Source organism: Python bivittatus, unplaced genomic scaffold, assembly GCF_059951505.1.
Source record: "Python bivittatus isolate LINGU-HERP-01145 unplaced genomic scaffold, Pbiv_v1 ctg000020_np1212, whole genome shotgun sequence".
NCBI lineage: Eukaryota > Metazoa > Chordata > Lepidosauria > Squamata > Pythonidae > Python > Python bivittatus.
The window spans coordinates 127,699,080-127,715,599 of NW_028277030.1; the positions used below are offsets into that span (position 1 = coordinate 127,699,080).

Sequence of the window (16,520 nt, forward strand, 5' to 3'; positions counted from 1 at the left end):
TCCAAGACGAGACACTGCTAGAGGTGTGCAGTGTTCAGATATAAAACAGGCAGAGGTGCTTTGGATTCAGTGTGAGCACCTTGCTATACCTGTCAGGAGCTCCTTAAAGCCACACACAGCTACCACTGAGACTGCAAAAAGCATGGCCTGCTTTGGGTCTGATTACTACATAGCTCTAACTATGCTTTCCAAGATACATCTGACGACCATTTGTGTTAAGGTAAGATAAGTTTGATCTTTAAAAACTATTTCGAAAATGAACAAACCAGACCACATTTAAGGGAGGCAATGCACATTACAGCTGAATGCTAACAAAGGTAAATAGCTGACATGAGCCCACACTCTCCACATATGCCCAATAATCTATCAACATAAGCCTAATATTATCAGAGAGCATCAGTGTGGCTGCTTTTAATAATACACCCTCAAGTAGTATCTTGTATGTATGGAAGCCACCACTCATAGCAAAACCATGAATTTAATACTTTTGCTTTCATCAAATCCACCTTAAGTTCACTAATTAATGTTCTCTAATTATTAAATTTAAAAACAAAATCTTAGTTGTCTGATACCCAAGTTCAAGTAAAGTATAGCAGGCAAATGATTGCTATAATTCCATGTGTTCTTTTAACATTCAGACATCTTTGAAGACAGTTTAAAATTTTCAGTTGGTTCATATACAGCATAAGGAAAAGATGCACTCAAGTCAAGCCTGCATCTTGGGGACTACACATAAACAACCACGTAGCCCTGTTATTCCCTGGTGGTCTCCCATCCAAGTATTAGCCAGACTCAATCCATCTTAGTCTCCAAGTCAACAAGTTTGACCTAATCCTGCTATCTGTTGAGAAGATTCAAATGAATTAGTGGTTATTTAGTGAACACTTACAACTAAATGCATCACAGATAAATCAAAATTTATTTCTAATTTAGTCTTATAAGGCTGTCCAACTCACTACAATAACTATGGGCAAATTCAAATTATAAACAAAACACTATACGTAAAACCAGAAAAAATGATTATATAAAACAACGTAGTGTGAGGGACAAATAATATTCTGTCCTTACATAGATGATTCTGAAGTGCATATTAGACTAAGCAGGTAAGCTGAAACTACCTGATGACCCTGGAGGGAAAGGAGACAGATTCATCCCATGTTGTTATCAGATACTGCATTCCTGCAGTAAAACTTGTGTTATAATTTACCCTGCTTTGTAACCTTGTGGCCTTTGAAGTTCTTCTTTGCTTCTTAGGCATGGGGCCCAGTGATAACTGTGGTTGTACATGCCAATAAAGGATACTTTACTACATCCATCTTCAAATGCTCTGGTTCCTTACTTAAGTGGGCTTTTTTCCCACAACAGCCAAGCATCGTTGGCAGGATTAGAACATCAAGAGTGGACGAGGGATGGAAAGTACTGGCACAGGGGCACAGCACTTCCAAAGGAAAATGAAGGGAATTCCCCCAAAGCATTATTCTCCAGGCACAGAAGACCTTCCTGGACCCTCTGGATTACAGTTAAAACCATGTGACGAGTTCCCAATCCTGGGATTCCTGGAGACACTACATATGTGCACGTATCTTGGTCCCCCACTGATCTGCATAATATATCTATCAACTTTCCTTCCATACACACTGGCCCCAGGAAATTCCAAAGGGAACTGGACATTGCCTTTCAGGCTTATCACCCTACCTGGGTGGATGTCAATCAATATGCATAATGAATCCTGACCAGTTGAAACGACTGCAAAGGGAAGCAGTCTGGCCAGCTCAGAACCCTGACACAGAGACTGAACTCACCCAAGCCAAGGGAAATCTGTTGGCAATAATAAAGACTTAGTACCCGATAAAACCAGACTGGTGCAAGATTGCTGCTTGCTTCCAGAGAAGTGATGAGAACCCAGGGGATTATTATGAAAGATGAATTAATTAATTAAGCGTTCAGTGAACAATAATCCAAAATTTAGCATGCCATTGACTTTAACCAGTACTTTTACAGATGGTTTGCTGCCAAAAGTTAGTACACATAAAATACCTGAAGATGATTAATTTGAACAAATGGCATGTCAGTGACTGTCTCCAGAAGCTGAAAGCTCTGGCTCATTATCACAAACATGTCATTTTAAAGCCAGGCTCTTACTGGATATGCGGAGAATGTGTTTATAAGATGTTACCCGGTAACTTTGAAGGAAGCTGCACCCTGGGGCATATGGTTGTTGAATTGACTAACATTAATGAGATTAGTGCTTCCAATCATCTTTGATTCCCACAGTATACAGAAAACCCCTAAGCTCCCAATTGTTTACTAATAATAGTAAAACTACATAATTATCAGTGTTAAGTAGAGGTAGTCCTAATTTAATGGCCTTAATTGGGACTGGCAACTCCGTCGCCAAGCAAAGTGGTTGTTAAGTGAAACGTCACATGTCCACCCCTCTTAGCAATGGCAATTCAGGCAATCCCTGTTGCCATTAAGTGAGTCCGCAGTCCTTAGGTGAGGATCCACCCCTATCCAAACCATTCCTGGCTTGGTCCCTCCCAGCCCCCAACCTCAGTTCTTCCAGGGTAGGGGACCGTCTCAAATCCACCCACCCACCTATCTAACCATCTCTGCTCTTTCAGCTGCCCACCTACATGCTGCCACTCCCACCTGCTGTGCGCCACTGCGGGCTGGGATGATCCTTCATGCTGCACCTCACTGCATACCCCCTGCAGGCTGGGATGATCCTTAGCGCAAAGGATTGACAAGAAAGGACTGCTGGACAATCCGCAATGTGGAGGACTGTCCCGGTGGCAGTGTGTGCAAGGCACAGCACTCACTCACCCGCCCATGCTCCCTGGTGCCTGTCTACCCACAGCACCCACCCACTCCACCACTCCCCAGCTGACCTTCATAGTCTTTGCCTGCCTCCTCTCCACTGGCCTCACCATCATGCCACATACAGGTGGATGAGCGCTATAGGTGGGGGGGGTACTGTGGGGAAGCAGGTGTGTGCCACCGCCCTGCTGGGAAGGGAAGGGGCCAGGGCTCTGCCAGCTGGGGCAAACCTTAGCATGAAGGATCAACAAGGATGGATTGCTGCAGGACAATCCACAGCACGAAGGATCGTCCCAGCACAAAGAATCGACCTGGCCAGCCTAGAGTTCCTTTCCAGCATGGCCTGAGAACGATGAGACTTAAAATCCTACAAATCTGGGGAGCTGCTTTAAGAATGACAACCTGTAGTTCACTGGGGAGAAACCCAGATTTAAAATCGTTCCTCAACCATGAAGTTGGCTGTGTAAGCATGAGCTTCTTTCTTATCATAATCTAACCCTCTTCCCAGGATTTGACAGAATAAATTAGGGGAGGGAGGGAGGGAAGGATGTAGAAACCAAGTAATCTGAGCTTTGCAGAAGAAGGCTATGTAACTTTAAATTAAAAGAACAAGAGAAGCACCCAATCTATCACCTGGAGATGCAGCCCCTTTTTTCTAAAGGAGTAGGAAACTGCGCTGCCACTACTCACAAAAGAAAACACAACCAACAGCAGTTGCCCGGCAGGCCTTGAATGAGCAACAACCCCTTTCTCCCCTCCACTTCCCAGACACTTGTGTCATTACCTCAGAAACCAAACAAGCCACACTGTGAGGCGGAGTGTTTTCTAGTCTAGTATGGCGGTGATCTTTCAGTGGTCCTCTATGGAGTGAGGGGCCACCGGTGCCTAAATAGAGAGGCTATGTTGGCTGTTTCATTTTGTGAGTAGTGGCGATATGTCATTCTTAAAGTAGCCACACAGAAGTGTAGAATTTTAAGTCCCATCGTTCTCAGGCCATGCTGGAAAGGAATTCTGGGCTGGCCGGGACGATCCTTTGCACTGGGGGCAGGCGCCAGGGAGATGGGAGGGCGAGTGCAGCAGGGGGTGGCTGTAAATGTGGGCAGGCCCGAATTTTTATCATGTGACTGTGGGGGTGCTGCAACACTTTTTTCAGTGCCATTGTAACTTTGAATGGTTCCTGAAAGGTCGCTGAATGAACGGACGTTAAGTAACTAGATTTTACTATATTATGTTACTTTGAATATTAAGATTTACTTTAGTTTTTAATTCATTTCCAAGCTCAATTCATGGAGCTGATTTTGTCTTTTAAAGTCCTGGATGATATGAGACTATGACACCAAGTACTGTTTAGTGCGTATGAATTTAATATCCTCTTGCAATTATCTATAAAGGAAAGGCTAATGAAATGGCCATCAGCAAAGAGTGGTGGCACTCCAACTCCTCCACATTCCAAGGAGCGGAGAAAAGCATGAACGTTGCTCCATCACTGCAGTAACAAGTTGCTCTTTTTACTCTCTAACACAGTGTTGTCCAAACTTGGCCACTAATTCTGGGAGTTGAAGTCCACTCATCTTAAAGTGGCCAAGTTTGGACAACACTGCTCTAACACATTTACATTCTTGTTTTTTCCTTATAGTGGTTTCATTCATCTCCACAGATTCTGAACTAAAATATTCTTTTCACTCTACCTTACCTAATATTATGTGCTACTTCTTTTAGAAAAGCATCTGAAAAACATTTAACTTTTAAAAATAAATAAATATTTCTCCATTTCATTAATGGTATATAAAGTTATATTGAATACACCTTCATGTACTAGAGAACATATTATACAATACACTTCCAAAGTACTTTGCTATTTTATTTTGGAATTTTCGCTCAATTTCTAAAACACAAAGCATTTTATTTAGCCTGTGATTTCTTAATATTCAATTAAGCAAAGGAATTACATTATAGTTTTATTCTGAGCAATTATCTCTATGCTTATTCAACAACAAAAAAGGATCTGGTGGGGAGAAATAAAGAAGCACATTATGATTTTTTTTTTTTTAACTAAGTGCAGTAATTAAGGCACCAGGCTCAGGGAGTCTGTGAGTTGTAGTCCTTTCTTAGGCAATGAAGCTAGGTAGGTGACTTTGGGCCAGTCATTCTCTCTCAGCCCTAGGAAGAAAGCAATGGCAAACCACTTCTGAAAATTTTCCCAATAAAACTCAGTCAACACTGACTTGGAGTCCACCCCCAAAATTACTAAGTAGTTTTCTATTCATCATTAGAAGAAAATACTACCATTTGTCATTGTACTATGACTTGAAAATATATACAAAAATCTGCATGCATAGTTTGTTATTTTATATCACTGTGTAAATTTTTGTTTATAGATTTAACTACTATATTACTAGTAGAAAGGTTTTGAAGAAATAGAAAACAAGAAGTAGTTGGATAGATCATTAGGAACAGCTGATAAGCATTATATAAGGAGAAGATCACTGCTCTGTTGAACGGAGAGAAATATACACATACAGAAATTTGTCTTTCTAAATTCACACTTCTGTGAATTTTGCAAATCAGTTTGCCAATTAAAAAGGAAAGGAATACCTGGACAAAAATGCATACAGGTATGAAAATATACCAAAATGAACTGCATCCACAAATCTGTTTGCAAAATGAGATGGGTTGTACAGAACTGCAAACATAAATTAGTATTATTGTGGAATATGCAAAAAAAATTTTTTTAGTGAATATATCTTTTAAAAAACTATGATTTACCAAAATGAGAAATTAAAAGAAACTTAAAGAAGCGGATTCTCCTAATCTTAGTAACCTAGAAATTGTAACAGATTTTCATCAAGCACAGGTTTTTGCACTACTGCAATATTGTGTGCAATTTAGATAGGCTCACCTCTCCAAAGGAGCATATTCCAAAAAATATTGGCTGAGAGTCACTAATAGCTCAGAGGAAAGGCACTGTTTCATTTTAAAAGTGAAAGCTTTGCACCATAAGTTATAAAAAATAATGAAGTTGCAACAGGCCACAAATTGACTTATTCCAAGCCTTACCAGTCTAAGAAATGTTATTGCATCACCCTAGATAGGTAGCCTGTGTTTTAAAATTTCTAAAAAAACAGAAATCTACCTATATTCATTCTGAAATATTTTGTTGTCAAAGATTCTACACCTGTCTTTAAAAAGAATTTTCCCTATCTTAGCATTTAAATTCATTATTTAAGGCTTTGCTTTCTGAAGCAGATTATATATGGCATCATTACTGATGTAACACATTTAAAATATCTAATGAGGCTATCTTACTATGTCTCTTCTTCAGCCCAGACAAACCCAACTCTTTCCTCAGAGTTTGTGGGTTTGTGACAGATGTGAAACTTGCATGATGACTTGCCTGCTAGGAGTGAAATTTGGAGACATCATAGGCTGTCTAGATATGCTACTGGGCAGGCAAATCACCCGCAATCAAAAGCCTTCTGCTTCCAAGAGGAGTATCCTCATGAGAGGGCATGAGTTCATCATCCAAGAATGTGTGGCTCCTGATATGAGAACATTTCCCTCATTTTGGAAATTATATCTTCCTTCCCAAGACTCTCATTCTCTATGATAATGAGGGAGCTATCTTCTTCGGAGCAGGACAAATGTCACACATTCCAGAAGGTCTTGTCCACATATCTTACTGCCTCTGCAACCCAGCCACCTTAGTTTCAGTGGAAGAGACTTCCGAGAGCCAGCAGCTCACCGCACTGAGCAAATATTTTTTATACCCAACAGAAAGACCACCAGTTGTTGAGAATCGGGCAGCCTACAAGTTTAATAAATTATCATATATTTGACACTCTATGAAATAAACCAGAAAACATTCTCTCCTCTGTTGGCTTTCTACTTTCATATACTATTTATTGGCAAGTTTTGCTTTCTTGCCATTATTTTAGCTAAAAGCTAGCTTTATTGTATACTTTTTCAGCATTTGAATCCCACAAGCTTTGCCTCTGAAGATGAGAGGGTCAATGTGCTCCTCCCCTGTTCTCTACTTGGAAATCTCCCTTCTTCCTGTTCATTCACTCTGGTTGTGACTGGCTAATTGCTTCCTCTTTTTAGAGTTCTAGCTAGAGGGCCAATATTGAGATCATCCAAAATGTAAGTTTGGTCTGAGGAACCAAGTGAAAAATTGGATGCTGCAAATTTCTTTAATACAGTATATTCCCTGGATGAATATGAAAGCTCACACACACAAAAAATTATTAATGCATGTAATTAGGTTCTTACACAGGACTTAATAAATGGTTATCATTTGTAAACTCATGTACTTCTTGGGGAGAAGAAGGAACTGAAGATAAACTCTGGTATTTATTCACATTAGCAGTACTACATGATATAGTATCAAACTGGAATAAATGTTTTTTTCCAATCTTAGACATTGTTGCAACATTATATGAACAGCCTGTTGTTGTTGTTCAGTCGTTAAGTCGTGTCCGACTCTTCGTGACCCCATGAACCATATTGCGCCAGGCCTTCCTGTCCTTCACTGCCTCCCTGAGTTTACTCAGTTTCATGCTCATTGCTTCAGTGATGCTATCTAACCATCTCATCCTCTGCCGTCTGGACTCAGCCAAAAATCCTGTCCAAGGCAGAATTTTAGGACATGCAAGGTATCATTTTGCTATTCATCCATAATGTGCCAAGATTAGACACATTATGGCATAGAGACACTATTGTATCTTCTAACAACTGTGTTTAGTGTAGCCAACAAGAGATTTGGAATTCTTGAATGTAATCCTCTACAGAAGTTATCAACAAAATCCTAAAACAGCTGCACAATGTTGTTTTAAAAATAATTTCTCTGATCCTTGCCATAAAGATGGCTGGAGAAATATATTAACTTCTTAATAAGCATAGTCCCATATTTATTATTCATGATGACCATCTTGCAATTATCTTTTACATAAAACTCCCACTCTTGCCAACATTTATATTATTGTAAAAGACAGCTTAAAAATAAGGCTGTAAATATTTACTACTCCATCTGACTATACATTACAGAAAAATTGTGTAATTTGGAAAATTAGAATGAAGTAATAAAGTCTGGGGTTGTAAACTTTGCAATGAAAAGTTGAAACTCTTATGTGGTTTTTAATTTTACACATATACCAAGTTCCCTATATTTATTAGATCAGCATATAAATGGCGTTAATACAGACCTTTCTCTGATGTGCTGATGTACTTTAAACAGGGAGCTTTCTATGCTCCAGAGTACACAAATATAGGACATATATTTGCAGGCTAGAGTGTGAAAGTCCATTGTGTTATCACCTACATCACAATGCAGGAAACAGCTCTAAATTTTAGTCATATCAACATAAGACTGACTTGAAAACAGAACAGATTTCAGTAATCGCTATAAAAGAAAATTCCTATTGCAATAGTACACCTGAAAGAAAAAACAGACACTAAAATGTTGATAAAAATGATACATCTGAGGGGGGAAATCTTGCGGCAATTCAATGTACTTTTTGAGCAAAAAAAAAAAAAATGGTTAAAATACCCAACTTTAAGAAAAAGTGGGAAATGGAGGAAAAAGATAAATGAGAAAACAAAGACTTTAATGAGATGATATCTAATTAGAGACTGTATATATAATAGCAAGTAGACATGGATTTGATCGAAGAGCAAAATGACAATAAACAGTATAAACCAAACAAAAGCAGAGAAATGTTAATATTTAGACTGATCCCCTCAAAAGGCAGAAAATCAGTACAAGATGTGTATGGACTCAGTGTGAACTTACAGACTGCAGCTCTAACTGGCAATGACTTGAATTACAGTAATAACTGCTGGGCATTCTGGACATCACATGTACCAAGAAAAAAAATCTTTCCAGAGACCTCACCTAAGCATTGACAGTTGCCATGGAAGAGTTCAAACCATCCCAGGGGGAGATACAGTCTTATGGTAACAGAGGACTGATGCTATCCAGCACACTGAATTTGCTAGTTAGACAGCAAAACCTACAAGATTAGGGTCTCCAAGAGAAATGAAGGCTTTTCCCTCCAAAGCTGTTCCAAGATTACTAGTATTGTTTTTTACTACATTGCAGTAGTTTATATGTCTAAGTATTTATTGTTAATGGACTAACAGAATATTTTGTATTTGCTTTGAATTATAAATATCTTCATGCTTGTTTTCTCTTACATTTTTGTATCCATAATATATCTTGACCTATTCACAAAATAATGTAAGATTTATCCTCACAAACTGTTCTATCACAGTGAAAATATAACGCATAAAAAGTATTAGCTCTGACTGAAGAACATTCTTGTCATTAATTTTGTCCCCTGATTTAAAATATAAAATGTAACAAAATGATCTGACCAAAATTGTACGGAGAGAGGCCCTGCTGTATGATGGAATTAATTCTCATTGATAGATGAAACTGACAGTTGAAAAGCTGTTCAACATATGCATGCTTCTATCCTCATTTAAATCAAAGGGAGTTTTACCATTTGTCTTAGCAAGTGACAGCACCTGGTCAATGTTATTGGAAATCTAAGCTGGGTTAGGCCTGGTGAATACCTAATACTTGAATGGGTGACCACCAAAACATAAAAGGGCTGAAAGCTAAATTGATAAGTAAAAAATAATCTTGGAGCATTAAGGCATTTTTGTACCATTACCAAGAAACTACATGGATATCAAATCACGAAGAGCAGAGCTTGATTCAAAAGAGATATTATTTTGCCTAATCATTTGACTTAAACATGTCATATTTCACCCTCCAAAAAGCTGCTACTTCCTTAAGTGGCTACAGAATCTGTGACAACTTCCATCCAGGTCAGACTTTATAGGCAAAATATGGATTTTTATCCAGCTTTCCACTAACTATACAGAAGTCTACATCAAATAAATACTTATGTTGTCGGTATTTTTGCTACTTAAAAATTGTTTGTATTTCATTTCAGGGTGTCAAGTTTGTAACTAAGGGAAGTTAATTCCATTTGTAACTGAACTTTAAATTATGCAATTCCTATTCAGTGGTTTGTGATTTTAATAACTACACAATGCTACAAATACATACAATGTATCTTTAAAGCTATGCTTTAAAACAAGTATTATTTTGCAACTATACTGTCTCTGATCATTAAAGATGTTCTAAACGAATGCAGAAGTATCATTTAGATATTTTTCTGTCTCATTTTTAAAACATCCTTACAAAGGTTGAACATGAACTTTGATACTATTATTACTGAATAGCTACTAATTCTTGGTCAATTTAATTCCTACAATTTAACACTTATTTTAGAGGCTTCTTCCATTTATGTTAATACCTGTTAAGCAACATAGTATGCTATGCTTTTTGATGTTTTTGTGTACATGTTTATATTCTATTTTGTATAGATTTTTAAATTAACTTTGCTAATGCAAAGGCATCTTTGAAAGAAGCAAGGGAAAAAATGCTGCATAGTAGTCTGTTTAGGGCCAAAGCTGGGCCATGACAGAAGGCTGGCCTACTTTACTAGCTCTTTATACAGGAAGGGAGGTTCCTGTGCTTGCTGTAGGAGGACTAGAGTAATCATTCACTGATTCTTGAACCAGTGCATGCGAAGAGAAGGCGGGCTTTCAGTAACAATAGTCTGGTGGAACCTGAAGCTTCAGACAGCCTGCAGAACCTTCCCCCACACACACACCATGCAGAGCTACATACAGTAGCCTACATAGGACAGTGAGAAGAACTGAGTTCACAAACATACTTAACAAAAAAGAAAGAAAAGTTTTCTGGATCAGCTAATCCAAGGGCGACACACACAAAGGGGGGAGGAGCAGGGGGAGAGGGCAGAAATGAGAATTAAAAAGAAGAGGATGTGGTGAAAAAACTCAGCCTTTTTCATTTGTTACCACTGAAATGGTTAGGCATCAAAAAGTCAGAGGGGAAAAAAAAGGCAATTACCCCACCCTCCCTCTTTGTGATACATTCTTCCAGCATACTGCATTACGCCACTGTGGCAGACAGAACTATTCCTGTAACATCCTTATTATTTTCTACAACGCTGGCATTTGAATTCCTGCAGACTGCACATATTAACATCTCTGGTGGGAAACAATGTTAACAACAGACTCCAGACACAAAGGAAAAGCTACCAGTTGGTGTAATAAATAACAAGAATTACAACAGCCTATAACTATTCTTCAAGCAAACATATAACACATATCAGCAAATCCCCCTTGCATCAGACTGCTTTGACAAAGCACACTGCATGCCCACAAAGTCTCTGCCACACCCATCTTCTCACTGCAGAATCTCTCCAATACAAACCTTGGTACATTTCCAGCGCATCATCGCCACAAACACCCTACTCAAATTCCAACACCCCCTTTAAAACAAGTCTCCTCTCCCTTTCCAGGGCATCCTGTAACCCCTTCCTAGGTGACTACCAGAACAGGGTTATGATCCACTCCCATCTTCTACTAATTCCTTCCAGGATCACAGGGCTTAAACCTCATCCCCGATAACTACTTGACCCCAAAGCCTTCACACCCGTAAACATACTTCCGTCTGTTTCTTTCTCCAGTTCTCACCGCTACCAATTCACCCTCCTGACTTTACAAGCAGCTTTGCCCAGTTCGGCTCACAGGAGATACAATTCCACTTAGCTCACCGTCAGGCAAATTCTCTCTGCCGCAACACACAAAGAAAGCGCTACTTCGAAAGGCCACCGCAGCCACCTCCCCGGCCCTTTCCTTTAAACTCGCCAATCCCCACCGCACGTATTTCAGGGCCTTAGAAAACCATGGCTAACTTACTTGCTGTGTCCCCGCCCTGCACGCGCGCACACAGTTTGGCCTCTTCTCCCTTACACGATTGCCCCTCCATCACAAAGCCCACCAGCCACGCCCCTCACCCCTCGGACACCTTCCGGGAATCCCTCCTCCACCAGCCTTCCCCAAGCTGGCGCTCCTCCAGATATGCTGGACTGCCTAGCCTATCGTGCCCAGCCAGCAGCCCGGGCTAGGCGGTGATGGGTAATGCAGTCGCACCCGCCGGAGGGGGCGCCAGCGTCGGGGGGCCGCCTCCGGACCGCTCGCCCGCCATCCACTCACCGGGAGAGGCCGGGGCGGCGCCCTTCTTGGCGGCGGAGGGCTCCTCTCGCTTGGGCGGCAGCGGGGCGCTCCGGGGAGGGATGGCGGGTGCGCGGGGCTCCTCCCGGTGCGGAGGCGGCAGCGGGGCGCTGCGCGGGGGCTCCCTGTCCTTCTCCCCCGGAGGGGCGCCCTCGGAGGCGGCAGCGACAGGAGCGGAGCTGGTGGGGACGACGGGGGGGCTGGCCCAAGCGGGCTGGGGAAAGGGGGGCGGGCTGGGCGGCTGCTCCCCCGAGGCGCCCCGATCCATCAGCGGCGGGGAGGCGGCGGGCGCCGGGGGGGCCGTGGGCGCAGCCACGGGCTTCCTCTCCCTCACTTCCAGCTGCTCGTCATCCAGCTCTTCGTCGTCGTCCTCGTCGTCCTCGTCCTCGTTCTCCGGGTCCTTCACAAACTGGTACTGGAAAAGGGGCTGCTGCGGTTGCCGCCGGTCCTGCTCTGCCGCCGCCGTGGTGGTGGTGGTGGTGGAGACCAAGGAGGATTGGTCCGGGTCGTCCATGCTCGTTGCCAGGCTTGTTTCGCAGGAACAATGAGGTGGATAACAACTGCCGAGCGATAAAAAGCAGAGGGGAAAAGGGCTGGAGCTTGGCGCGAGGAGAGGGGCGGGGGCCGAGGAGGAGGAGGAGGAGGAGGAGGGAGCCAGGCAAGGCGGGCGGCTGCGCAGCCACCGCCGCTGGGAGAGATGCTGCGATGCCGCGGGAGAAGAGAAGAGACGCGCCACCGCCACCACCTCCACGCCCTACTGAGTCACCGAAGGCGGTTACTGGCGCGCGCGCAAAGTTGCAAGTTCCGTGCGAGGCGCAAAGAAGTCACGCCCGGTTCCCTTTCTCCCCGCCCTCCCTGCCTCCCGGCAGCCTACCCGAACAGAGAAAGTTGGCCCAGTGGGCCAATGAGAGAAGAGAATCACAGTTCCCGGAGGAGGAAGCCCCGCCCGCTCCTCGTCTTTCCTATTATTCAGCAAAGAAGAACGGTTGGGGTGGGAGGGATGCGGAGGGTGGTGTTTCTGGTGGGGTGTAGCGCCAAGATGATAGGCGGAAGTTCGGAGCCAGGCTCGGAAAGGGCTCTACACACGCCCAGTTGCACGCGGGGAGGGGGAAAGGGAGAATTGGGAGACTTTGTGCGCACGTGCAGCCGACGGTCAGCCGCATTCGTTTGTAGTTTTCCTTTCACTGCTGCGTGCTTCACGAGGTGCCACACAGCCAAAGGAGTTCGTAGCTATGCACATTAAACAATTAACATCATAACGCAGAGTCATGCTTGAACAAAGATTTACGACTTAGAAGGATAACGCTTCGTGCATCTTAGTGTAGAGTCACTTTGTGACTGAGGCAGCATGCTGATGGGCAAATACGATAAAATGGGCTGCAGTTTTGAATGTTACTTAACCTATGTTAAGAGAGCCAGTTTGGTGTAATGGTTAAGGCACCGGGCTAGAAACCGGGAGACTGTGAGTTCTAGTCCTGCCTTAGACATGCAGTCAGTTGGGTGATTTTGGGCCACTCACTGTCTTGTCAGCCCTAGAAAGGCACGGGCAAACTGCTTCTGAAATCTCACCAAGAAAACTGCAGGGGCTTGTCCAGGCAGTTGCCAGGAGTCGACACTGACTCAAAGGCACCCCCCAAAAAAATCTAAGTTGTCTTTTAAGGTGTGAAAGATGTTCAGAAAAAAGACATCAGCTTTGATTCCTTTTTCTGTAGTGTTGAACAAGTCCCTGTCTTGGCACCTGGGGGACCTCGGAAGCCAGACTTCCAGAAGGCTAAGATAGTCCCACTCCAATAGCTTTCCCTAGGATTCATTCTCCAGTGAAATCTTATCGACCTGACCTAGAAGAAAAGAGTAGTCTCACCAGTGCTCACTCCTAGAGATCATTAATTAAAGGAGGAGTACTGTTAAAACTTAGAGAAGGTAAATGTTTGAGGGAATGGTGGACTTTCCTTAGACCAGTATTTCTCAAGCTTGGCAACTTTAAGATGTGTGAATTTCAACTTCCAGAATTCCCCAGCCAGCCATGTTCACACATCTTAAAAGTTGCCAAGTTTGAGAAACACTGCATTGGCTACCAGTTAGGTGCTGAGCTGGATTCAAGATCTTGGAGGTGATGTATAAAGCTCTACATGATTTGGGATCAGGATACCTGATTGTCTAGATACCTACACAATAACTTAGACTAATTGAGAATTTTCTGGGAATTCAACAATTGGGGGGATTTTCATGTCATGGCTACCCATAGTCTGGCATTCTCAGTGGTGGTTCCTACTCTTTGGCATATTTTCCTCCTGCCCCCCAAAAATACATTATTTAGGTGCCTACTGAAATTTCATCTTTTCACCCAGGCCATTCCTGTGTAAATGGGGGAGGGATCTTTTTTAATCTTTCTCCCATGCATTTTAATGTATGTGTTTTAAATTAACTGCTTTAATTTATGTTTTAAAATTGGTTGGTTGCCTTATGGAAAGCAGTATATAAAGTTGCCTTATGGAAAGCAGTATATAAATATTTGACTACATAAATAAAATAATGAAAATTTCAATAAAGAAACATGAAAAGTCAGGTGTTAACCAGTGGCTTAAAATAATCAGTGCTCAACTCATTCACAGATGATACTTCACTCCTGTCACATGGTATGGATAAAAACAAAATTACTGTACTCTTGTGTTGGAGAAAGAGTAAGATGTAAAACATATGGGTTAGCAATTACAGGAAAAAAAAATTCCTAAAATGCCTCAAATGATACATCAAGTCTTGATGCTTCAATTTATTTACTACTTTTGTCTATTTCTGAAAACAATTCAAACCTGAATCTTCCATAAAGAACTTGTCTTGCTACTGTGGACAATAACAGACTGCAACAGTTTCATGGTGTACAGGCTATTTGAGTGCAGAGCTGGTCTGCCTGAGCCTAATGCTGTCAGAAAAAACTGCCCCATCATGGTAAATGAGTCAGAAGTATTGCTAATACTTTATTTTATTGACTTTCCAGCCGGAGGGATGCTTTAATTAGTATTTCTGCACTGCGTAAAGAGTTGGATTTGATAGCATAAATGGCCAAATTCTTTGAAACCTGGTTTCCATTTTAGCAGGAGCTTTTTTTAGAGGGGCAATGATGGGGGAAGGTGTATGCCATGTATGGTCTTTGAAAGTATAAAATGGATCAATACCTTTAGGGCTACCAGATCTGGGCTGTATTGCCCAATTGTACTGCCATAGAAGAAAGGGGGCAGGGAATTAAATTAACATTCTGCCCCTGAGTCTTTCAGAATCTTTAAAAAAACTCAGCATTTTGATCTTCTGTGAGTAAATGGGGCCTTCAGGCTGTCCATAGCTCATAAAATTTTCTAGAGAAATGTGCTATGTTGGAGAAGGAAAAAGAGCTTTGTTGCAAAATAGATAAGGATAGCTGCTTCTTTAACAATGTGGTTGACACTGAAAATAAATACATTACTACCACTACCACCCAAAATATTCTTCCTTGAAAGTGAGGAGAGAAAATGGCAACAACACTGATATTTATTCAGCACAATAGGTCCAGCTTTTGAGCACAGGCACTGGACTGGCTAGCATCTACTGCTATGTTTTCTAAACAGTTTGCCAGCTCTCACCAGGTCAATGAATGCCTTAACTGTTGCTGCTAATAAGTCCATTTACAGCTCATTTCCCACTACAATCCTGTATTGTTTCTTACTGTTCATAGATGTTATTATTAAAACAGAAGCAAATATTCAGTGGCCTAGAACTTAAGGTAAGGACATTCTAAAAAAGAAAAAGTTCCTATCTCCTCTTTCATGCCATGCCCACCAAAAAGTCTATGCTGAGCCACAGAGGTCTCTCCTGAATGATTGGAATGGAACATAGTACAGAAGGAGAATCACTCAACACAGGGCTTGGCTGTGTTAAAGTTAAATTTTAACTTAAGGAAGTTGATGCCCATCCCTCATTTTTCAGGATAGCTGCAAAGGGAAAGGAAAAAAACAAAACAGGATGGAGATGAGGCAATGAGGAAAATTGCTGTGCAGGGAATGAAAGAAAAGTCCTGCTTAGGCATCAATCAAGGGTGAAAATCAACTTCCAAGGAATGGCTAGTCTCTGCATTCAAGTTTTTAGGCAGCAGGTCTGTTATCCTTTGCTCCTCAGTCTGCTCCTACTCTTCTCAGGAAGGTATGGAGAATATCTCCATTTCCCCTCCACCATCGTCTCCTTTGGAGAGCATCTGGGATGTCCACAAGGAGGGGGTCAAAAAAGTCAAGGTGGCAGCCATAATCATGCAGTCAAAGCCCTATCCTTTTTGCATGTGTCAAGATGTATGGTGGTAGCCACTATCCTGATATTTTGGCCCCTCTGCAGACACCCCTGGGGAACATTAAGACATGTGAGAGAGTTACTGTGCAATCACATTCATTAGGCATTTCAACATTTTAATTATGACTGCCAACATAATATATGAAATATCTTCTATGAATTTCAGATTAAGGGTGTAATAAACATGTCTTCTGATCTGGCAGACTATGTCTCCCACCAACTCCCTGCATAAATTAAACAACTTATAAAAGTGGCTAACATCCAATTTAATTTGT

The 16,520-nt window shown here is 41.9% G+C and overlaps 1 protein-coding gene across 3 annotated transcripts in view; it reads right to left on the reverse strand.

The window, feature by feature from the left end:
- Window positions 1–12,700, reverse strand: part of RTN4 (reticulon 4) — a 47,160-nt gene extending 34,460 nt beyond the window's left edge. For 2 of the 3 annotated variants that reach the window (XM_088149429.1, XM_088149423.1), the window contains exon 1: window positions 11,917–12,690. In XM_088149429.1, the coding sequence (XP_088005555.1) occupies window positions 11,917–12,448 (532 nt within the window). In that variant the 5' untranslated portion in view covers window positions 12,449–12,690. Of the gene's footprint in view, window positions 1–11,916 lie in introns of all 3 variants that reach the window. The other variant, XM_088149419.1, reaches the window with a different exon arrangement.
- Window positions 12,701–16,520: the final 3,820 nt, after the last annotated feature.